The sequence below is a fragment of the Nipponia nippon genome, unplaced genomic scaffold (genome assembly GCF_047370975.1).
Source record: "Nipponia nippon isolate SJK-2023a ecotype South Korea unplaced genomic scaffold, ASM4737097v1 scaffold_17, whole genome shotgun sequence".
In the NCBI taxonomy this organism is placed as follows: Eukaryota; Metazoa; Chordata; class Aves; order Pelecaniformes; family Threskiornithidae; genus Nipponia; species Nipponia nippon.
Genome location: NW_028262333.1, coordinates 12,720,631 through 12,746,246, shown reverse-complemented (window position 1 = coordinate 12,746,246; position 25,616 = coordinate 12,720,631). Strand labels below are relative to the sequence as shown.

The 25,616-nt window shown below is 38.2% G+C and overlaps 1 protein-coding gene across 3 annotated transcripts in view; it reads right to left on the bottom strand.

The window, feature by feature from the left end:
* Positions 1-7,034: 7,034 nt before the first annotated feature.
* The window catches only part of CNOT6 (CCR4-NOT transcription complex subunit 6), a 34,556-nt gene continuing 15,974 nt past the window's right edge, over positions 7,035-25,616 (bottom strand). For 2 of the 3 annotated variants that reach the window (XM_087753714.1, XM_087753713.1), the window contains exons 2-12: positions 24,998-25,111; positions 22,228-22,414; positions 18,321-18,406; positions 17,229-17,333; positions 17,074-17,142; positions 15,439-15,596; positions 14,774-14,928; positions 13,941-14,095; positions 12,737-12,967; positions 11,799-12,001; positions 7,035-11,140 (exon numbers count right to left, since the gene is read on the bottom strand). In XM_087753714.1, the coding sequence (XP_087609840.1) occupies positions 10,928-11,140; positions 11,799-12,001; positions 12,737-12,967; positions 13,941-14,095; positions 14,774-14,928; positions 15,439-15,596; positions 17,074-17,142; positions 17,229-17,333; positions 18,321-18,406; positions 22,228-22,414; positions 24,998-25,109 (1,674 nt within the window). In that variant the 5' untranslated portion in view covers positions 25,110-25,111 and the 3' untranslated portion in view covers positions 7,035-10,927. Of the gene's footprint in view, positions 11,141-11,798; positions 12,002-12,736; positions 12,968-13,940; positions 14,096-14,773; positions 14,929-15,438; positions 15,597-17,073; positions 17,143-17,228; positions 17,334-18,320; positions 18,407-22,227; positions 22,415-24,997; positions 25,112-25,616 lie in introns of those variants that run through there. The other variant, XM_009471578.2, reaches the window with a different exon arrangement.

Sequence of the window (25,616 nt, the reverse complement as noted above, 5' to 3'; positions counted from 1 at the left end):
GCTAACCTGGCTCGTGGCTCAGCTTCAGAAAAGGGAGATGCCACATCCTGAGTGTCCAGACTCCAAAGCAATTACATGAGAAATACCAACTTTGCTCAATATGCTCTTCACATTTCCCCTCAGCTCATGCTATAGAAGCATCAAACTGCACAGAAAAAAGCTGTGACATTTGCTCACAGATGGCTTTCATGGGTTAGTAATGCCAGCTACCCACCTGGTCCTGTTCAGCTGGGTGCTGTATGAATGCACGGAGAGCAGCCGTCCCCGACTTGCTGAGCCTATGAGCCATTCAGACCTCATTAGTGAGATTAGCTGGGTGCTTCAGAATAAGGCTGATTTGCACAAAGAGCAAAGGAACCTGTGCATGGTCCTTGCTCACAGCAGAGCCAGTGCTGTTAGTCAAAAATATTCCTGGTCTTTAGGGCAAGCAAATATAAGCACAGGCTTGATCATGTCCAGTTTTGAATCCAGAAACATCCAGGTCCTACTCAGGGCCCAATTTAAGGACAGATGGATGTCTGAGCAGCTGACACTGCAGTTAGCAGCAATTTGGTAGCGATGGCAAAACAAGTTTCCACTCCTGCCCCGGAAGAGCAGGTACAGATGAGCTGGAGAAGCTGCAGCTGGGGCTCTGCTGCTGTTCCCAGGCCCAGTTCGGCCCCAGCACTCCCTGAAACATCTGTAGTGCCACCTCCGCGAGGTGCTACGAGGTGACACGCAGCATGGCCAAGGCGCCGTGACATTCGAGCTGCTCAGTAGCGGTGCCAGCTTTCCTCCCTGTGCGGCTGGGTGCAAGGCACCCCCCCAGCCCTCGAGGGACAGCAGCACCACCTGCCTCTCTGGGCTTGGGCGCTGGGTGCTGCATACACGCTCAACACTGCCTCTGCTCAAAACCAGTTCATTGGAACAAGGGTACAGGGATGGAAAATGAAAAGTAGACGAGTCAGAGAGAAAGCATTAGGCCTTCTTGCTGTGCAGGGTCAGCTCCTGGAATTAATTGCTGCAGGGTATCAACAAGATAAAATTTAGCAGGACTCAAGAGAGGATTAGACAGTCCTGTGATGAGAACAGTTGTGCAATGCTAACTGGGTCAAAGAAATACAAGAGAAATTAAGCGTTGTGCTTCCCTGAAGGGCTGAGCTGGTACCAGCTGGATTTAAAACACATTCCTCCCCACCTCCCCTTCCCAATCTTTTTATAGAAACAAGCAAATAGCAGGATCTATTGCAGTCTCTTCTCTTTCCTTAGAATAATAAAGCACCACCTGCTCTAGGAGGTCCCTGAGAGCCACAGTGATGACTGGTCCATGCCATGGTGTGTGGTGAAACCCTCCCCTTGTAATTTTAAAGATAGGAAATGGAAGTTTTAACTTCTCTGCTGCCTCTATGCTTCAGGTCAAATTGTTTATCAAGGAGAGAACAAGCTGTACAATAAAAGACCAAAGCAGAAACCCCAGTGAAACATGGACTTCACTCTTCAGGTAGGCAAATACACGCTAGCTGCACCATAGAGCTAGCACCTGGAGTTAGCTACCATGGTGGTAGTGGCTGGCAGCTGGGGCACCCAGTATAATCTTTTCCAAAATTTCCTTTTTCATTAGAAAGATGCTGACAAAAATCTATAGTCTTTGCACATTTTTCTGACACCATAAAAATCGTGCAATATGCCAGAAGGCATGGAGCACTGTGTGTGACAGCAAGGGTAGTAAAAGTCCCTCCAAGGTCATCAGCTCACTTGATTAAACTTCACTGTCATCAACAAAAGGATTCTGAGAAAAAAGTCTCGCTAAGCCTAATGCTGGCAACAGAAAATTACCTGGTAATCTCAGTCCAGCAGTGGAAATCTTTGGATTCTGTGCCCAGAGACAAAACCTTTTTCCTACAGTCCATTGCAAACGATACAGGATAGAAAGGAAAACATGTCAACATTTAAATACCATCCCATTAGGTTTGGCAGAAATTTGGGATGCCCATTGCCTTTGAAATTTTGGTATTTGAAACTAAGGATGAAAACAACTGCTGCCAAAATTGCCAAGGAAACAAACCCTCCTCAAACCTCCCCACCATATTCTGTTGCATCCAATGCCATTTGGTGAATTCTAGTGATTTCATTTCAAAATGAAGTTCAAACTCTTTTGCAAAGTTGTACTGTGTTTTCTGTTTTCCTTACTGCCTGCTCTTCCAGGAATAGCAACGCTTAATACGATCTGTCACAACTTTGTCAGACTCTGAGACACGGCAGGGCCGCGAGGACCCAGCTATCAGACAGAACGCTCTAATTAGCATTTATTGGAATTCTTTTTTTTCTCGTTAACAGTATCAAGGGCTGCATTTACACAGCAGTTTGTCACATGTATCTTTTTTTTTTTTTCTAGAGAAGTGTTTCTTGCTTGGATCATAATAAAACATATAAGATTTTACTGCTCCTGGTACAAGCACTTACATCCTGATCGGCAGTAGCTCCCAAGTTATTTCAGCTCCGTTGTACTTCAACAGACAACGCGGATTTGTTGTCTGATATCTTTATGGATCAGGGCCTTTGCAGACATATTTAAGGAGCCACTGCTTTCAGAATCTTAGAGTATTTTTAAAGTCACTATGAAAACAAAGTGCTGCACTGCACACATTTCTCCCACTGGGGACAGAGGAGGGAACCAACCCCCCTGACAGACCGAAGGCACGTTGCTCAGCCTGCTGTGAGAGGTACTGCAGGCAGGACATGGTCACAGCTCTGTACTCCCCTCATACCTTTTGATCTACCTGAATGCAGAGCAATGGCCCCCTTGTGATGCTCCCTCCGAATGATTCGGCTCATGGGAGGTGATGCTCACCTGCAGCACACGAGGGAGCAGAAACCACCGAGGAGCCTGAGCTGAGGACCGCAGGTGTCATCTGCTCTGCAGACCAGATACCCAGGACCTTCAGCAAGTTACTGGCTTTTTGATTATTTTTGCATTCTGCAGAATGCATTCTGTAGAATGGGAATAATTCTTACTTGGGGGAAGAAGGAGGATTTGTAAGATCAGCCAAACCTATAAGAAGAAATAATTATACAGAAACAGATTTTTCATAGCCAGCAAAGAATTGCAGTGGTAGAAGACGAGCATGTGCTGCAGCGCTGGGTGGGTTCTTTCTCTTTATTCATTTCAATAGTTCCTGTAGGACATGAGTAATACAACGACAAATGTAACAACAAGGCTGGCTACCTACTGAAGATGATGTAAGTAGATGAAACTGCAGTTTTCACACTGTCAAATGTGAAAGCTTAATTAAATTGTACAGCCATACCGAAGACTCAGGACTGGACCCAGCAAAAGAAGTAAACCCCGTTCAGTGGAATGTGAATTCCTGTGTTTGGTGCTGCAGGTCAGACACTCGCCCTCCCCGCCTGTGATGTTTCAGTGAGGTAAGACAGATCTCAGGGAAGACACGCTATTCTACACGCACATGTAGTAACTTCATTTTTTGTACTCCTGGAATATCTGCTTTCCCAGTGAAAGCCCAGTGGAGTTAATGGAAAATTTCCTGTTGGCTGTCTTGGGCCAAGACCCAAATTTCTACCTTTTGTTCATCTCCGTCCTCCCTCACTGGTCCCTGGATGAAGGATTCCACCTGAGGGAGAAAATGTTACCCAGAGTAATCCCAGTCCTTCCTGTAGTCTATTACCTAAACTTACACCAGAAATACTTCTAGTTTAATACATGCAAGTGTTTGCAGGAATAGCCCACACTAATACAGAGGTACAGCTTCTCAGAGAGCAGCTAAGGAAGTATAGACCTTCAGCTGTTTTACATGCTGTCTTAAAACACTGCAAAGGGAATGAAAATACTCATGAACTGAGAGACCGACAATCAAAATGGACTTTGAAGGATAAGCATGTTTGGCTTGCTCCTCTTTCACTGGGCAGTGCACCTAGGCTTCTTACTGAATATAGTTGCTGTTATTCACTGGAAAACTCATGACCATACTGAGACAAAGGAAGCTCAATCTTCAGAGGTGTGAACCACAACAGATATTAAATATCTCCATTCGCTTCCTTTGCATGGTAACCTGTAATGCATATTTCTGGGATGTCAGCTCTTCCGTGGATGGCAGCATATGCCCTACGACCTGTGTGAGTCCACAAGCCTGACTAACAAGAAGTAGGTTTGCAGCATCCCAGCACCACACAACCAGGCTGACTGTGAAGCACTCTCACGTGCCACTGGAGCCTGGCTCATGTCCCCACAGAGCCCAGAAAACTGCAGAAAACAACTAAACAAGAAAAAAAGGTGTAGCCTCATCAAGTGACTGATATGTAAGAAGCAACAGCCCTGTCCCGGGGGATACCACAGTGCCAGACACAATGTCAGGCAGGATGCTCCCCTTCACCCCGTGCACAACTGGTATGCAATTCCTGACACTCTCCTCTCCCACTGCTTTATCTGGGAGGGGTGGTAGGGGAGGAGATGGTTAAATGAGACCCTTGTGCATCTCTAGGCTTTCCCCCATCTAATTTGTATCTTGCTGCCAGGGTCAGCAAAACCAGCACATAGCGTAGTTCAGGTCTTCAGATAAAACAGGCCTTAGCCTTCTTGGCCAAAAACCAGACTATTAACTGGTATGCTGTTATTTGAAAAGGAAGAAGGGAAATAAAATCAAATAAATCCAGCCTCTGAAGAGCTATCAATACCATTAGCCACAGTGGAGAAACTGCCATTAATTCACTGTTGGCACCCAAAGGGAGCAGTCTGTGCCTTGAACTAGAAAAAAATAGAAAAACCCTAGAAAAACTAAACTAATTAACTAGAAAAAAAAAAGTGTGCTATGAACAATTAGCTGAAGCTTGAATCTTTGCGGTCATTAAAACCCAGTAGGAGTGTATATAGGTTTTGTTTTCTGTAATGTATATTTTTTACAATAAACATTCAGCATTTTTAAAAGAAATGAATACTGCCCACTCGCACACCAGGAAGATTTAACCAGAGCATACCTTCCTATCTTTCAAAAATTGACAACCTGTGACAGTACTTATTTTGGAATAACAAAATATTCAAATGCACCAAAGGTCCCCATAGCTTAATTAGCTTTACTACTTTCCATGCAAACGGGGTAAGTGAACATTTAGAGAGAGAACAATTAGTGCCTCTGGGTCAGTAGGGGAAGATGAAAAGCAAGAAAGTAACCAGAACACTCACCTCTAATGAAGTCCGGCTTCTCCCAAAAGGTCACCCCATATACCTTGCACATTCTTGCCCTTTCCACTTACCTTCTTCTCAGTGTCTCCTCCTTCCCTCTCTCTCTTCGGACTCAGTTCCAGATGTTTTAAGGCTCCTCTGCTCTATCTGTGTCAGTAGAAAAGAAATGCCATGCAGCCACCTGCATCAATTTGGGACATTCCCACCCACAAACCCAACTTTGTACTCTCACCAAAGACCCAGTGGACGTGGGGTATGAAGGAACAGTAACTAGGAGTCAGATTGTATTCAATCGTATTGAAATAGCTATAGTTATTTTACTGCAAGTTAAGGAAAGACAAATTTTATCCTACCTGGCTTAGGACCACAGGACACAAGCTCAACTCACATCTTTGAGTGAGAGATGATGTTTTCCATATATTCTCTCAGGACAAGACACCAGGCTCTCCATGAATTTGGGCACAGAGTTTCCCTACAGATAGATATCCCAATACTTACATGCCAGGTTAGCAGATATTATTTAAGAGCTCAAAACCTCCAATTTGGAACCACATAACAACTGTACTCATCTTAAAACATAACATTAAGTAGACAAAAAGCGGCAAGCAAAGGCCTTAGAATGATTTTACCATTGAGGACCAAGTAGGTAATTTTCATTCCCATCACGATAGCTGAATTTATAAAGCCAATATTTAATTGGCATGGATGTTACCAAGCCAACTGCTGCCACTGGAGAAGGTTTATTCCTGGGCTTAGAATTCCCGCAAATGCTCTTCAGAACAATTTTACAAGCCGCGCTTTCTGGATGGCACTCTGAAATACGTTCACTCTAGCACCCTGTGCACACGAAGCCTGTGTAACACGCACCATCTAGTGGCAAGACTGCAAATGTGATGGTGGGAACTAAAATCCCACCTGAGACAAAACCAAAAAGAAATCATTGCTGAGGTCTGGAATGGACTCATCACTCTGCTGGGGACTGACAGCTGCTTCAAGACAGCAAATTTTAAAACTACAAACAAACTGAACGCTCTGGGGTGTGTGGTATTCAGGGAAACACTGAACTAGATCATTTATTTCAAAGCAAAGCAGTGCCAACAAACTGAACGTGAGTTCTGAAGAGACACAAGGGTGCCAGTGAGATGTCTTGTGTGCTTCAGTGGTTCGCACAGAACGCATGCTCAGATGTTTTATGTTTTCTGCTGCTCATGATGGGAACATCATATAAAACATGAGAGTCTGCATTGTTACGCATACACTCTCATACAGAGAAACCCCCCCAGGAAGAACGTGCTATTAATATGAACTAAGGACAAGAGTTAGCTGAATCTCATTCCTGAAAAAAAAGATGCAAGAAATCTTCACTTTGTTCCCCTTCTGTGGTAAATGAACGGAATCCTTGAATCCCTGCCTGCTGCCAGGCTCCAAGTCTACTTTGGGCTTTCTGGGGTGGGGAGGGAAGAAGACGGAAAGAGTGGGGTCTACTGGACACAGACAAAACCACTAGACCCTACACTGCACAACTGACCTGACTGACTGACTTGGGAAGGTCAGACGATGGCCAGATATGAAGACATGGCGTTGAGATCTGAGTAGGTTTGGAGGCAGGTTTTCCACAAATGCCGGAGGCGTTACTAACCAGGTCTTCACTTTGCAATCCAAACCCAACTGACTCAAGTAGCTTTTCTGGTCTGCAGATCTAGACAGTTACAGAAAGTACAGGAAAGTCTTTCTGGGATTGTCAAGTTTCTTACATGCTTCCACTTTACTCTTAACGCACTTCGCTCACTTTGGCTGTATGTGCAACTCTTCAGGAAAAGCTTTAGGAATTAAGTTAAAATATAAATTAGACTTCAAGAAGGTTTGAAACAGATATTGGATTTATTGGTCAGCTATGAGTAGGAAAATACATTGGTAAAGAAAAAGAAGACCCTGTATATAAATATAATACTAACTAGTTAAAATTTGACCAAGAAGAAAGTTCCACTGAAGAGAACAGTAAAAGCCCTTGTTTACCATCAGACCATATTCAGTTTCCCATTTATCTTATTGAAGAGCTGCCTATAGACAAATGCAACATTCTTTGAGCTTAGTGCAGATAATGTGCTGGTTTTTGTTACATGAATGGTAAACAAGAGTTAGTCCAGTGCATTACACATTATACAGAAGAACTGTGAATAAAGACTAAGAGATTCTATTTTAGACACTACTTAAACATACCAAGACACTTAAGTATTACAAATTTATGCAACCAAAAGAAAAGAATAGCAATTAACATACTAAAAAATACTGTGTCCGTCTGGATGAAAAAGGCTTGCTACTTAAGCGGTTAACTGAATTTTTTTAAGTTTACAGTGTAATTAGTTTTTTTCCCCCCAATGGTGTCATAATTATTTTGTCTTTCATACAGGTTTTGTGTGGTTGAAAAAGCAAACCGTAGGCTATTTTCTAAGTCTGCTCTAAAAAAAAGAAACCCAAAACTTTAAAGATTTGCTAAAGTTACATCAAAGATGCATATATACTTAAAGTCAGTTCTGTCAAACGCTAGCCAAGTTTAGCTTTTTTTTTTTTGAAGCTGCTAAAAGGACAAAATAATTACAACACACACCAACTTATATGCTCTTTTCCCCCCCTACTTGTGTTATGTTAAAAGCAGTAACTTGTGGTATTAGTCTTGTACTCTAATCAATTCTTTTAGATAAAGGTATATTTCAATTTACACTTTGACACCCAGAATTCTTGGTAAATGTAAATAAAACTAGGTAAGATATGGCTGACTGTACTTTAAGTGGAAAAAAGCCTGGTCTAACCTAAATAAATCCTTTCAACCCCAAGAATGTTCTGTGACTTTTGCTATATGTGCTTTTACAACAAGAACAGTGAAGGTACATTATGGCAACACCCAAAACCACCTCGAACAAAAATACTGCAAATAACCATTTTATGTTAAAAACTATGAAGCAAACATTCTGATTTTGTGAAGACACAGTTTATTGCCTTATTCTATGTTATAGCTGGAAATTGAGACTTTTGAGTTAGATTTGTTTGACACAGGAATATATTTTCTTTGAAAGATTGTTTGACAAAGTTTATCTCAGCTCTGTTTTGGTGCCATCTGGTCTTTCCCTATATTCAAAATATTTCTCCTTCCTTCAGCCCTCGAGTCATAGCTGCAGTCCAGTTAAAACCCAGTGAAGTCAAAGGAGTGTCTTCAATGTATTCAGTGGGTTTTTGATTGGGACCTGAGGGACTAGTATAAAAGCTGGCAGAAATGGTTATTTAAATGGACCCTTAGACTGTAAGGTGACTAAGCAAGAACAGTTGTGTCTCCAAAAGCACAAGGGGCCATATTTTAACATGCTGTCATAAATTCAAATATTTTTTAAGACTAAGCAATACAGGAGAACACATATTGGATAAAGCTCAAACCTTTAGAATCTAACAAGTGCACTCAAGCTCCAGCATCTATTAAAGTAAATTATCCCCCTCTAAGAAATACAAAATGAGTAAGTGCTTCCCTTCCCCTTCTGTAAAGCTTTCTGGACTCATTACACAATCCAGATAATCAGAAAAGAAAAATATAGTTTGCTCAGTTTGACAAGCTAAATTGGCTCATCATCACTGAAAATTGTCATGATGTACATTACCAAGACATCATTAAGGAAACATGAGTAAAACACCTTTTATTCACACTTTACAAAAAAAAAACAAAAACAAAAACAACAAACAAACAAAAAAACCAGAAAAAAAATAATCCTACGCATTAAGTCTACTACAGCAATACTACCAGCATTTCAATGTACTGATTATAAACTGGACATGTTTGATGTTTTCACAACTAAAACCAGAGCAAAATAACCCCAAGAGATCAGGTCCCAGACAAGGATTCAAGATCAAAATTTCTCCTATTGGAATTTTAAAATGTACATTTTACATATCCGAACTGTTTGTAATTTTTACTTTCAGCTTAAAACAGAACGGTTTGAGCACACTGATGTGCTGACTACTTTTCAATAAAATTTTGAATCATTATTACCAATCCACTCTCTTATATATAAAAATTCACAATATTTAGAAAGTTTTCTCTTAATGCTCAGTGTCCTTTTGCTTCCCTGCCCGCAGCTGAAACAAAAGCTGTTTAAGACCAAGCTCTCTATCTCCTTTTTTTTTTTTTTACATTGATTATTCAAGTTGTATTAGTTTAAGGAGATGATAAATTCTCCCCTTTACGATACAAATAGACAAGTTCAATTTGTAAGCTGTTATATACTTGGCTTCATGACACAAATGGCACTGAGGGTACACCGTAACTTTAGTCTTGCTTGACACTTTAAAATTAGACTTGGTCACTTTAAAAAAAAAAAATGATCTGAAGAATTGTCTTTGGGACCTGTATTGAAAATGCATTTATTTTACACTGCTTCATCAATAGAAAATGTAGGGTTGGGGTTTTTTCTTCAAGGAGTTATACCTTCCGAAACTGAGGAACACACTTAAACGAGAGAGAATTCACATGATAGTAATTCTTAGTGGGAAAAACGGCACTGTGCAATGACACTGAAAGAAGCAGTGCATGGGTATTAGAAGCTAGAAACTGTGTACCCATAACCTGAACATGTTCGAAAAGTGTGATATTCAATGCTTCACAAAGGAAAAAAAGATGCCACAGCTTATACAAAAGTATCTTCATAAAATTTTCACAAGTGTTAACATTATTTAAAAAAATAAAAGAGGATGCACAGGATCTCTCTGCATGCACAGGCAGTGCTAGTTGAGAACAAATTTAAGCAGGCACAGTGGAGATAGGACAAGTATTTAAAACAGAAATGAAGAAGCGGTACACAAGTATCCCTACATTTTACTTCAAAAGTTAGAGATGAGAAAAATATCTGAGTGTATACACATCAGCAATAACTTTCAATCCATACAGGTCTACTTATATTCACTGCTTAGCTTATGTGTTCTGCGAGAACGCTTATGCTTTTCTTTTTTTTTTTAATCAGAAATAGACAGAATGTATTTAGTTATCTCTGTAAGATATTAAGATTTTATAGGTTTGGATTTTAAAAGCAACGTTCTCAATTGAAAATAAAAAGTAGTACAAAAGGGCTAACAAAACCCTAACAGTGCAAATCATTAGCAGAGAAAACCTGTGACAACCTCTTTTACAAGCTGGCCTTTGTAACACATGAAAACAGATAAAAATTTAGCCTTAGTTTACAATACAATCATTTTCCAAATCTGATTTTTCTTTTTTTTAAAGTACAAAATCTCATAAATCAGGTTTTCTGTTGTTCATATACAATCAATAAAGGCTAAATTCAAATTCTATATTTTACAAACAAGTCTGAAAAAGGAGGGAGTGAAGTATGGAAGAATGTTCTGTGGATGTTCCTACTGGCCTCAAAAAGTAGTGCTACAGATAACTGTGCAAAGAGAATATACTGTATAACAATTCCCTATTTCAAGGCATGAAAATGTCATGTTGGATAAAAGAAACAGGAAGGTTAATTGTAATGCATTAAAGAAAGGTGCAAATACACCAATCACTGTCAAACAGTATACAAAGTATATTGGGCTCAGAATTGTGTCTGTTGATAGCACCTGGCTTTTACTATGTCTTTAGCAAATAATTAGATTTAAGATTATTAAGAAAAAAAAAAAATCCCTGTTGGCCATACCTCACTCCTCTATATTCAGATTTTACAATTGTACAAGTTAGATTGAGGTTGCCCTCTAAAATGTACTTGACTACCTCCTGCCAGGGAGATGGATTCCATTTACAGGAGGCAGGAAAGGCAGCAAAAGCTCCAGTTGTGCAAAAAGTGAGAAGTGGTCAGAAGGGATGAGTGGATGTGGACAACCACTTATATTGTTCTCTATTAACCAATGATGATCCAAAGGTCCAAGAATGCCAAGTATGTTTAGCTGAGGTTTAGAGTAGAAGATGTAGTCAATAATACCCTAAAACAAGAAAAGAAATAAAATCTATTAGTAGTGTATATTCTTGAGTCAAGGTATTGTTCCAAACAAAAGGTGAGCTCAGTATTACAAGTAACTACCATTCCTTCTTGACAGCACATCATCGGCTTAGGAGAATTCTGTCATATCCCATGGGTTGCTCAATACAGATTAGGAAAACAAAACACTTCTGCTCTGCTTTTGTGGGTTGTCATTTCCAACCTCCTACAAAGCTTCAAATCGCATTCCTCTGATTTTGAAAAGAGCCATCTTTGCTTCCCCTGGGCAATGGAGCACTGAGAGCTTTCCAGTAGCAACATGGATTATTCCTTGCAGTTGACAGCTTAAGCACCCCTGTTGTACTATTTCATTTAGCTTGGAGTATTAAAATACAAAAATCTTCCTATTTACAGGGAAGGTTAACAGCACCCCAACTCTTGCAAACCTATTACAAGTTACTAACAAGAAAAAGGAAAATTTGGTTTCTAGGAGACTGAAGTGTTGGGCACTCTAGTTTGCTATGTTTTAAATATAGACTTGGTGAATTTACTGTTAGCTACCCAAACGGATTAACTTCTTTGTTAAACAATTTCGTACAGCAAATCACATCAGTTAAACTTCAAAATGGAAAACTTTTCCAAAATATCAGCTAAGTCCTTACCTTGAAGTCAAACGTGTAATTTGTATAAGGCATTAGACCATTCTCATAGGCACTCTTCAACTTGAAACCATGTGTAATTCTTCCATTTGTTGTTCCATTTTTCCCATTACAGCTGAAGTTAGTAAGACTTTCATTGTATCTCAATTCCTTAAAATCTTTGTGGTTTGTTTCCACTCCACCAGTGCTCAAGTACTCAACAACACCTATTAGGAGACACATAGACACAAGAAGGTATAAGAAGCATTCAACAAGTAAGTGTGTGTAGATTACTTCAAGTCATACATCCAACCTTATGCATTATAAAAGCAAAACCTGAATACAATATAGTCAGCAGTAGTTCTTATAAAATATTTCAAGACAATGTATATGTATGTCAAGAGCAAATGTCACCTAGGACAAACAGAGACATGCTTTGATTAGAAAAAAGCCAGAAGGTTAATTAGGAACAGACTGATGGAGGGGGCAGATGAACAAAGTGGAAGTAAAATTCTATAGGTGCTAGGTAGGCAGCTTCCTCCTCTCCTCCTCTCTATGCTCAAGCCTTGGCTTTCACCATTCTTTGGCTACAATGTTCAAAAAAGCCAACTTTTGTAACACTACTTCAGATAAAGTTATCTTTAAAGAGGCTGCAAAGCCAAATTGACAAGTTATTTTTGAACAGTGTTTTCTTCCTTTCCATTCCTGTACTGTAAGAGAACAATGAAAACATTTCTGGAAGGCCAGACATAGCTATACTACTGCATAGGCAATAAGGTCACTCACAGAAGAAACAGATCTCTCTTTTCTCTCTTCCTTCTATTTTCTTAGTACATTTAGAGCTTATGATATCAAACAACGTATTATCTAAGTTGAAAACACCTTTAAAAAAGTGAGACCTTAAATTTTAATTTGTTACACACTTGAAACAGTCTAAAAAAAATAAGAAATAGAACTCTTACCAGAGTCTGGTAGAGAATTGAGATCTGCACACAGTACAAGTGGAATGGTTCCAAGTTCTCCCGAAACACCAGGTTTGAGACTACGAGAAGCTTTATCAATAATGTTCTTTACCTCGGACAGGAACATCATAGTCTGAACCAGCTTCACATCAGAATAATCTGGGTCCCAATGCATATGTGCATTAGCTACAAGAACTAGCTGCTTTTCCATGCCAAGATGTGGCTTTCCAGCTAAAATTTAAAATCAGTTATTTACCTTACATGATCAGCAACAAAAAAAACTATTATTGAATTTTAAACAAGATGTTTGAGGGGAAGGAAAAAAAAAAAAACCAAAAAACCAAACCCAGTATAACTTAAAAAGGGTTAATACCATTTAGTTTAAGAGGGTCATACAACTCCTCTTACATCTAAAGTGTTTTAATTGATATAAAGCATTAGGAATAATTGTGTTTCACATTCAAGACCATTACCAGACAGACTATCCTGTTACAGGTAACGCTTACATATTTAAGAATACCGTGAATTACCATAAATAACAGATAATCCTAATGACAGACAAGTAGTGTAGTTCTAAAAAATTAGAAGTTTTCCTCAGGTTGTGAAGGTAAACAGGCACTGCTCATATCTTACTAGGCAATGAGCTCTGAATTTTAAGTTATCCACATTGTAAGTTACCTCTCTTCCTAGAAGTGCTTAAGAGGCTTGTTTGTTAGAATCTGAATTAATAAAATACCATTTGGATAAACGTAACACAGGTTGAGTAGGTACCCACTGCGATACTTATAAAGCCAATTTACATTTACTAAATTAAGAATGACAGGGCAGAAGAAGCAGGTTGTATAAGCGTGACAGTGAAGAAAATAACAAGCTAAACCGATGCAGATACATGACCCAGAAATACGCAAATAACACCGACTCTTTGACACCTGCACATAACTCCAAGGGAAGAAAAAAAAAAAAAAAAAAAAAAAATCACTCAAACGCAAATCTTTATCTTTTAAGTAAAAATGTATAAGCGGGAAAAAATCATCATCATTTAAGCAATACAACTTTTCCCCAAATCCTCTTTGGAAATAAATTTGAGCATACAATGTGCAAAGTTATACCCATCTTTAGAACCTAGTTTCTCTGGTTTACTACAACAAAAGTCAATTTTTTCATTTACAAAATACAATCTATTAAAAAATTAAACAGGACTTACATGACATTTCTATCAATTCCTTTCGCAATTCTAACAATACAGCAACTCCAATGTTATCTTTTGTCATAACTCTGTTCAGCATAGCTTCCGAACCTTCTGAGTTTGCCATAGCTAGCTGATTGAACTCAACAGTATGTTTCTGAACCAAAGTAAATCTGAAAGAGAAACATCATATATGGTTTTCTCAGCAGCCAGATAGAAAAGTAAATGTTATAGATAATTTTCCTTTTAATTAAAGCTCAAACACATTTATGATGCGAAGATCTCAGCCAGTCACATAATTTCATAAAATCCTAAACTGAACTCAAAGGATAGTTTTCCTAGCAATTTTTAGATATTTTACACTAACTTAGTTGGGGGGGGGGGAGGGGGGGGGCTTGTCTTTTGCTTTATCAGAAGGCTGATGTATCAAAAAGTCAATGGCATCTGAGATCTTATTTCAGCAATTTGGGGGATTATCAATTCTTTTACTCAAAAAAAGCAAGAAAATAAGACATTTACTTCATTTTTCATTATTAACGACTAATGGTTGGGACACACACACTCAACAATTGAAGTATAGTTTAGTGAACTACTAACCTGCATTGCTCTAACAGAATGAAATTTCAACTTAAACAAAAACTTCAGGGTAAAATTCTCTATTGCTAGTTACACACAGAATGATTTCTCTCGTACAGACCACTCTTTCTAATGATAGGAATGCTCTGTAAGAAACACTGAAGAGCTACAAAGAGGGCAACTAATGCCAAACTGTTTGAGCTGTAGACCGACGTGAGAAATTATGTGAAAGAGAGCAAGACACAACGGAAGGCTTTGCAAAGCACATCACTTACTTTTCTGTTTTGAAAAATATTGCACAACCATCAACATGTTTTCTTTCCTGTTCTGACATTGTCCTAGCTCTAGATTTTGGACTGAAGAATCCATTGTAGCCACGTTCTTTCAACTCTACCAGGAAAAAACTGTAGTACTGTTCTGTTTCAACCTCCTACAAAGTTAGGAGACAGCACAGCATGAATGTACTATTATCAAAATACAAAAGACTGATATTATTTAGACTCTTCAGAAGTGTAAATCACTTTTAAATTAGATTTAAGGGAAAAAAATTGTAAGAATTAAGTACATCAGAGAATGCAAATTTGAGAGCAATATCCCTATTTTAAGAAAATATAAATGAATTTCTGTAATCCCCAGAGTTATGATTATCTCAAGCCTTTTATTTGAAAATGTGTCAATTATAGCCCCACATACGAATGCAGGCACAAAGACACCCCCACGTACATTTCTTTGATCAGCAGCTGCTGGTTCACATTCCAACTGTGTGGGCTGAAAAGCATTCTTTTGATGTCAAGCAACAAATACTGTTCTAAACACCACTTCTTTTTTCTTTTGTTTTCAGAAGGTTTTGAAAACAGACTGTTTACTGTAAATACATTTAATATAGAAAAACCAGCACATGGGAATAGAAAAGGAAAAGAAATAATAGTACATCTTTTACCTGAAGACTTATGATGTCAGCATTGCAGCTCAGGATTTCCTGCATAATGGCTTTTTTTCTGTACTCCCAGTTCAATGCCCAAGATGGACAATAGCCATACAGTTGCCGGGTAGCATATTTATCACAGAGTACGTTGTAACACATGACAGAAAACAAGGCTGCAGAACGATAGTTTTACTTACACACTGATACACTTAAAAAAATAAATATATATATATATATATACACAATTATGTTCTTCACTTTTGTCTTCTGCAAATTTATCAATTCATGCTTCATTTGCTTCAACTAAAACACAGCACTTGTATCTATACTAAAAAAAAAAAATGTTAGTCCTTCTAAGAAGATAAATTATAAGTTTGGACTTATGGCAGCTGTCTTCTAGCATTTAATTAGAAAACAAAAACCAAACCCCCTCTTTATATGGTTAATGCAGTAAATAGCACACAAATGTACTTTATGCTAAGTGGTGCTCTACTGTGAAAAGCCTAAAACAAGGTAAGTGTATTTGAACACTCGCATTTGCTAGCTACAAATAGATTTGCAAACTCTTCAAATAGATTATTTAAAATCTACCTTAATTATTACCACCACAAACTGTAACAGATCCATAGGCACGGTAAGGATCCCTTTGCACAATGAAAAAGTATGGGCAAAATAGACCCCCAAATGTTTCCACCTCAAAAAGCTTACAATTCAGGTGTAAAGACAAGAAACATCTACTCTCTGTATTCACTTGGAACAGGAGTGATAATGAGACAGTTTCAGGCACCTTGACAGGTAATCCAGCAGCATGGATTTTTGGTTTTGTTTTGTTGGGGTTTCTTGTTTGTTTTTAAAAAGCACTAACTAATTTGCAGTACAATAATGACATACTTGGAAGCTTATTGGGAGCTCCTCTTGAACGTGGAGTACAACTTGGGAAAAAGAAACAACACAGTTTGAAGATTTAGCAAATTGAGGCAGTAATCTCGGGCTGACTGGGGGGGTGTCAAAGCCTAGCATTTCGAAAATAAATAGGTGACAGCAAAAGACAGGCTGCATTAACATCATGATCTTTGAAGCAACTGCCTTAATAAAATTAACAGGGGAAAGTAATGTACATCAGCCCTGAAAGAGAGGACACTGCAATGACTGAGAAATACACTAAGATTTTTGGTGTACAGGTAAATAGAAAAGGCTGTATTTTAGACAATTCATGCAGAAAAAATTAGCAAACAACTAAACATGACCTGAATCCCAACAGCAAGAAAAGTGCTGAGTCACAGATGATACATCGGTTACTTAAAAAATTCTACATTTTGGGGAAATTATGCTCATGTTCTTCCATTTTTTTTATTCTTCACCAAATGTTCAATTAAGCCTGTTGTAATTCAACTATTTAACTAATTGTGGACAACAGTTTCAATTCCTCTGACAAAGATGTTAATTAAAAAGAAATTACTTTATAGTAAAAGATGGGTAAATCTGGAACAGGTGTTCCAATTGAGATAGAACTACTTCAGCTGGCTGGCCAGCACTGCACAGATGACTGGTTAATTTAAGCATCAAAAATTTTTAAACAGACAGTAAAGATCCACAGCTTTTATAAAAGAAAAAAAAAAAAAAAAAGAAAAGAGAGAAGCGTTACACTACCTGTTGGTCTTGTACGGTCTGGTTCTTGCAACATAATCCAAGATCTTGGAGGCGGTTGTTCTGTTGAAACTAGGGAAACATTTTAGAGATACAACAAATGACAATCCCATTTATTTTACACAGCAGAAATAAATGTTTTAAGAATGATCACTTACTTCTTTTTGCAGTACCTGCCAAATTATCAAGCAAATAGTTCAGTAGCCTTCGTGTCCCATCTGGTTCCTGATAAAGGTTCAGAATATCCTGTGTAAGTGGATTTCCTGCAAACACATTTACAGAAATATTGAATAATATCGACAAAAACATTATGAACTTATGTATCAGTGTTTAAAGCTGTCATCTCTGAGAAAAGATACTGCATCTGCTATGAACTACTTAAAGGTTTCAAATCTCAGGTCTTCAATCCCACAAAACACTAGATGTGTGAATAGCTCTAGTGAAGCTAACCACATGCCCTTCTGCATCCGTCTTCTGACTGACCACCCCAAGGGCGGTCGTTGGATCTGAGTAGTGAAGAACTGGCATGGTACAACATGCAGGCAGAGTTGATGAGGCCAAACACAGGAGCCACCTCTGCTCGCTTTGCTCGACGCATCCACCATCAGTTTATTTGCCAGTCATATCTGAGCAGAGAGTCTACCATCTGCCAAATGCATAAGCAGATTGTAAAAGTTTTCACGGACAATGCACATTGCAATTATCCAGTTTAAGGGGGAGAAAAAACAGACTTTTGAGGCTTAACAGTGTTTAGAGGTATTGCATCACTCAGTGCTTCTGATTTTGTGATACAAGTTCCCCTGAGTTCAGCAATTTTATAGCTACAATCCATACGGTTCAGAGGAAAAAAAAACAATTGGAAACAGATTTAAATTGCTGCTTGCATAAATAGCACGGTACCCTACAGCAGTAGAAAGCACGTTCCCTTTTTGGTTGGAGTTCAATACCTACAGTTAACTGCAGACTACTTCTTAGTTAAAGCAGCACTGTATTCAACCCCTATGCAAGCAACAGAAAGCTTCCACTCACTCTGCAGAAAGACAAGCAAACCTCTTTATGTGGAATGCTTTGACAAACTCTTTTTTTTTTTTTTTTTTTTTAAATAATCCTTAAGTAACAATATTTATAAATGTGGACTAAGTAGCTACATCTGGCATTGCTGTTCAGTAACATTTTATGAACTACAGCCATTACATCTCAGAAACAATATCATTAAACATAGCACAGATACCAAGAAAAAGTAGTAATACCTTTCAGACCCAAAGTCTGTAACTGGAACAGTTTTCCCAGCTCAAAAGGTAAAACTCGTAACAGGTTGTTATTTAAATGTAGTTCCCTGTAGACAGAGCAAGAATCATATAAGGCTGAAAACGTCTTCAGCAGTATAGCACAAGAAGTTTAACTATAAGAGAAACAATACACTAGCAAACCACTATATTGAAAAACTCCAAGACTAAACAGCAATAGTTAGGGAAACCCTTCTGTACTCAAACACACACACATAGACAAAACACATATTATGAAGTACAGAGGAAAGTAGCTGTTTGGCTAGGTCATCTTAAAAAGTCAGAATTTTTGTAAACATTAGCAATAATTAAATACTTAATAACTACAAGTGATGAAGCAGTAACAGCTCTGACAAACCAGACCGTGAAACAGTTCGGCTATGATTAAAGGCCAAATAAAGGGAAATTGTATCCCAGAAAACAAATAAGCAAAAAAATCCAGGATCATAGCAGTACAATTAGAGCTATAACATTACCATGTAATAGTCATTTACAATAGTAATTTTCTGGGTTTTTTTTTTCCTCCATAATTTCAGTGTTAAGACAAAATACATGCTTTTAAACTTACAAAACCAATATGCAGACAGGAACAGAATTCATGTCCTGAACTCTGATATCCCAACTAACTGGGCAGTGAAAATGGACTTGTTAGGAGCTTTTCACTGTCTTAAATGCATTCCCATCTAAGCAGTAAAGACTTTCCTCACCATATTCAATATGAAGTTGCTACTTCAAAGCGTTTACAACTTGGTGCCTAGAGACTTGAAAAATATTTTGGGGCAACAAAAAAGGGAAAAAGTAAAAAAAGGAAAGGGAAAAAAAAAAAAAAAGGAAACCTGGATGCCAAGAGTTACCTTAGCTCTTTTAGATTTCTGCAAGACAGCATTTGAAGAAAAGAAACACAACTCTTCTTCTAGCCTTGCATTTCAAGAGTAACCTCTGCCTGGTCCTTCCCTAACAAGGGCCTCTGAGAAATTCTCTCCGTTTCACTGCATACTTAGAAACCTTGGTAAAAGTAAAGTGGCTTGTTTTAGAGACAGTCTGGGGTGTGGAACAGTGGAAGAAGATACAGGAGGGGACTTTCTTTTTATTTCACTGGGTTATCTAGAAACGTCAAGTCATTACTCAACTGATTGCCAAACTATAACACACCTAGCCAACCACAGGGGGTTTGGGGGTTTTTTCAATATAAAATCCCATAGACAAAAGCACATATTTTAGAGAGAAACTCAGAAGCCCACTGTGTCATTCTAGGGTTTCTAAGTATGAATGAGGCACATGGCAGGTAGAAAAGAGCATGGGGTGGTTTAAAAAAAAAAATTTTTAAAAAAATCAACATCTCCACTAGTTCTCAGCATTTGCATAGGCATTTGAGGTGTAAATGGCTATTATTTTTAGGGATGATATTCTGTATGACATTATAAAGCTACTAGTTTATTCTTTAGGAAGCTCCTTTTCCCTCCAAGAGTTTTTCAAAACACTGTTGAAGTCTAAAAAAAGTTACGTATGAATTACAAAAAACTATACTAAATTCTTCTAGAGGAAAAACACCAAGCTGGAAGAATGGCACAGCAGTAGGTACCATTATGCTTTCTCTCTTGGATTTTCTCTAATGATCCTTGCCTCCTTGGTAACTGCTCCCTCTACACAGCAAAGGGGATCACAGCAAATCCAACTAGTTCTTTCAAGCATATCAAGAGAATCTGTTTTACAGCTAAGCTTTCCAAGATAACATCTTACAGTGTTTATTTTTTCTCCTCTTTCCACAAAGACCAGAAATCTTACTGCTCTCCCTGACACCTTTCTTCAAGGACCTGCAGTAAAAAGGGAGATGCAAGGAGCCTTAGGCAAGCTTTGCCGTACAGACCAAACCCAGAGCTCCAGATGTGGGAGTGGAAAGACCTGTTATCAATTCTCAAGTGCGAGAGCACAAATGATTTCTGTGGCTCAGGATATCAGCAATGCCCAGCGCTGAATTACCGTTTGAACAACTTCCCAGAAGCTATGGGAAGTGTCTGCAGTAAGAGCCAGCCTGAAACATAAAACTCCAGCACAGCTGAGACCTGCAGAGTGTCATCGTGTAGGATGCACTTATGGGTTTTTCTTTACTTTCACCCCAGTGAAAAGAAATCACGGATCAGCTGCAACTATGGAGGACAGAGAGCGCAGTGGATTAATGCACTAGCTTTTCACGTCTAGAGATTCAAGTATTATGTTTAGGTCACAAACAGAAAACTAGTGTGATCCTAGACCTTAGCTACACATTTCACATTCACAAGATTTAGCCTTCTCTACTCAGAAGAGACTTAGGATTTGGAAGAGCTGAAGCTTCATAGAATCAGCCAGAATAAACTGGGAAAAGTGTTGGGAAGAAGGCATAGTATCTTTTGACACTACTGATGACTATACAGTGCAAAGCTAACTCCATGTCACGAGCATTATGTTTACAGCAATATTTTAAAAGGAAAAGGACTGATGAAAATAAAAGGATGCTAATGAAGTACAAAGATGAGTTTGAGAATATTCCAGTAAATTTAGGGTTGCTAGCTCACAATACCCAAGGAGTGGATAAGGGAGGGAAGAAACCTGTTAATAATAACTGCTTTTAATTGAAATAGTAAATGTAAAGCTTGCTTCAGAACAGACTGCTTCACAGCTGAAAACAACTATACAACACACTACAAAACAGGGCTGCCAATTCACTTTGCTCAGCCTCCAAGGTTGAGACTTTAACTGCTCTGGAATTTTGAGCTTTTAGTACCAGTTTAATCAGCTAGTTTAATCCTCCCCAACAGAGTGGACTTTTCTAAAGCAGAAGAAAATGCGATGACTGATACTTCTATGTGCAAACTTGCTTTGCTTCCAGTTTCATTAAAGCTGTGCTGGCAGTCCATCTCTCTGTTGTCGTCATCATCTTTACTTCTAATAACATTCTCGTTACTTTTAGACTCAGTGTTTTCTGGATTTGAGAAAGCTGTCCATAAATGTCTTCAAAATTAAAAGCAATGAAGGCAATTACTGGTGACTGTCTAATAAACCTAAAATAAGGCTCCTCCTTTGGGTCAAGAGCAAAAGAATGTTGCCTGTAAATATTTACTCATATATAAATCATTTATATATTTAAATAACAGTGTTTTTACAAAGTGAAATGCTGCAGCCTTAATTATAATCTAAATAGGCATCACTATTTATGTTTCACTACCAAAAGGAGGTATCAGTCCATGCAAACTTTGCACATCTTGGCACTGTAAAATTGAGGGAAAAAAGGCGCATTTAGAACTTTTTTTTCTCCTCCCCAGTTTGCACAGGAATGCAGCTACATGGTAGCAAAGGTGGGAAGGAGATGATATTAAGCAAGTTGCAGTTGTCATAAAATACACAGAATAAGAACTATTGTTAAAAATAATTACTGAAGACGAATAAAGAGGAAAAAATTGTAGTCAGCATGATTATGAATGTTTAATCTGACCTTTTTCCTACCCTACTATGAGTTAAAAGCAATTGGGTTTGTGCATCAGTATTTCTTAGAGAAAAATGCCACATCAAGATTTGTAAGAGAGTCTGCAAAGAGATGTATAAGAGAGGAAACCTGACTTGGAAAAATATAAAATGGGTGATTACTATCAAACTGAGCACTTCTGAAGCTCATTCCATACTGTCATACATCACAACAGGAGATAACAGAAAAGCCAACATTGCTATAGCTGCACAGACCATACCGAGTATTCAGGGAGACCTATTAAAAGAAGTGAGGAAAGGGGAATTTACCTATGCTTTTTGTTTACTAGAACGTAAAAACTATGCTGAAATTTAGACTGTTGCTACAAAGATAGTAAGAGAACAATTTTAACTCCTGTTAAAATTTACACACCTGAGTGACACCATGTTTCCGAGCTCTGCTGGTAAACTGCGAATTTTATTAGAGGACAGGTCCAGATATACCAGATTGTGAAGCTTGGCAATGTCTGAAGGAATACGGGATAAGGAATTGTCACTGAGATGCAAAGCTGTCAAATGGGTCAGTGTCCACAATGATGAACTCAAGCTTCTCACTTTCCCTGTGGAAGGAAGGTACAAAAGAAAATAGAACATTTAAAATATATAGGTTTAGCAATAATTACACCTTTTGTAAGTATGTATGGGGCGGGGGGGCTCGAGGGGGAGGTTTGTTTGGTTTTTTGTTGTGGTTTTTATTATTATTGCTTTGTTCAATGAAAATTCCACTAATCGCTGATTCTATAGATCAAAAAAATTCAGCAATGCATAAGAGAATGTAAGGTGTTGCCAGGGATGCTTAGATTGTTTTTCTCCAATCCATACTTAAGGTTTAAACACCTGTCTTTCTCAAGTTCCATACAAAACAAGATGTATTTACTAACTGACCATGAATTCAATAATTAACATACGCGTAAGAAACAGATTTATTTTTTTTTCAATTACAGTTTATATTTGGGATGAAAGATGCTTCTTCGGTTTGCCTCTATTTCTGTGCAATGTCTTTCAAACCAAAAATCTATATTCTATGGCATTAATCCAGCCCAGAACAGATAGAAGCACTATATTTAGGGTGACTAAAATGCTTAGTTGAGAACATGGATTTCCATCTGGCATTCAACTAAAAGCTGCATAAACTATTGCCAGATATTTAAAAAAAAGGATATGATTTTTATATAAACTGAAGGGTGGAAACATGGATTTGTGTGACAGAATCAAGATTTTTACATTGTCGCATGCAAGGAATGTGAGATGTCATCATCAGGTCTCAAAACATTTCTTCTCTCCAAAATTTTTTTTCCCCCCAGGAGTGGATCGTTTTTCATTTACAGAAGTCATCTCACTGAACCAAAAGCGTTAGAAGAAGAGTACCAATGCCAGTATGTCCACAGTAAAAAGTTACTTGTGAGAGCCTTTAAAAACCCCACCATGACTCACCAATATTAAGAACAGTCTGGTTAAAATTACACAAGCATACACACATTAGAATTCCTTTCCTTAAATGATTTTCTTCAAAATAAAAGAAGTAATATTTAGTGCCTGGGGAAAGCTACACTGATAACACGTCTATCTGGGACTCAGTCCCTGGTAACAAAAGGTTTAATACAGGTATCATTTCCAGTGAGCTATGAGAAAGAGAGTGGCATAAAAAAGTGTACAATGAAAAAGCTCAGTGATTTAAATAAGAGCAGTTAAAACATTTGTGGCTTTCTGTATTAGATAACCAAGTATTTTGCAAGGAAAGGACAGTGTGAACATTAATAAAACAAAAACACTGTCACATTTTATTTTGCAAGGCAAATGCATACAGTTCTTAAAGGATTCATGCTACTGCAATGCTCATTAAGAAAACTTTTGAAAGGTTTTAAATACAATAGCTCTTTGCCTTTTTAAAATTGAATTAACACCTCTTCCCCGCCCCCCCATCACAGGTGACTGTGATCAAAGAAACCCTTGTAGCTGAAAGGATTTCCAATCAACATCACTGATCCATCCTCCTCACTACCTGCACCTCTTTTGGCTGGACTCAGTCTATAGTGAGATTACCAGGCATGAAAGGAAAGAGCCATCGCTTAATGAATTTCCTTATGCAGAGCAGCAGATGTCCAAGTGGATATGCAAGCCTAATGCTGACATATAATGCTGATTCCTGGAGCAGCATTTAACTAGGTTTCTGCATCTGTAACCTTCAAGTAAAGAATGCTGTTCACATGTTAAGGCACGTGGCACTTGAAGCAAGACACAGATTCAATGATCTGGATGAAAAGACTCTTCACAATTCAAAGAATTCTATCTGGATTCCTCCTTCCCTAAATTTCTCCATTGGACAGTCATTTAGAAATACCACATGGCAATTTTTGCAGTCTCTTAAAGAACCTCCATATTTAAGCAAAGTTTCAGCCTAAATTTACAACATCACAAAATACTTTTTAAATCCTGAAAATATTTGCTTGAATTTCCTTGTAAACACACTTTATGTAGCAAAATCAGAATTTACTCTACAAATCAAGAGACACTGGTGTCCTACACCAGTAGGAATTAATGTTTATGAATTCTAAGCATTATCTTATTTTCAATAAAAGATCCAAAAGTCAAACAGTATCTCAAAGCTAGCACAGTTCTTGGAAGATCTTTTTAAATTTTTATTTATTTATTTATTTAAATCTCAAGAACAGGGCAAAGATTTACAACTGCTTTTAAACTGAAAACTGCTGCTTCAATAGAAACTATACTGTCGTGGACTAATACAACATTGTTGTTGCATTACTTAAAGTAACAGCATATGTCTATATATCATTCACAACTTCACCCTCTTGTCTTTCACAAACTAGATCTTAAATCCACTCTCTCACCCACCCTGTATTCTTAAAACACAAAGAGCTCACAGCCCTATCCTCATCTTTCCAACTTTCCTACACATTATGATTCCCCACCTGCCTCAACTTACCACTCCTACAGCTCCCTACATTGTCCCAACCCAACCTCTTCGCTTTACAGATCCAAAGGCTGGCAGATGCTATGTTGGTGTGCTGGCTCACTTCAAGGTAGGTAACTCCACTCCAGACTTCTTGTCCGAGCCTATACTGCGTAGGCTACTCTTAACTTGCAATGAGTTCATAACTCGGGACCATTCCTTGGTTTCTTACCACTTATTTCCAACTCTGCCCAGTGTGATTTCTTTCCGTTGGCTGCTTCCTCTGAGGACATAATTGTGTACATCCTCCGTGGATCAGGTGGATCGTACTTTTCCTTGGGCATTCCTGTTGAGACAAAAAGACAAATAATTAATTAAGATATTATACACTGAGAATTCTTTAAAAGGTAATTTCCATTTCAGTTAAATTTCATATTGGACGTTCGCTCCAAATACTTTTCAAAACTTCATATAAAGACAACCTGTGTCCATTTACAAACTTCACTGAGTAGGAGAGACTGCTATAAAATAGAACACAGATTCCTGATGCTCCTAGAATGGCAGACGACAGCCTAACCCTCCACCCAATAATTTAACAAAATCTGTAAACCAACACAAACATTATGTCCTGCCACCTTTCATGGGTACATCACTGTGTCCTTGAAAATCAATCCATCCTACTGCAGGCTCTTGGTTCTTCAACAATGCAACTTCAAGAAGTGATGATCACCACCACTGGACTCTCCCTCATACAAACTATAAAGAAAACATTTGCTAATAACCTTTACTATCTATCAGTTCCAAGTTTACTGCAATTCTCAACTTTTCACACAATTCAGCACCCAAGAAAA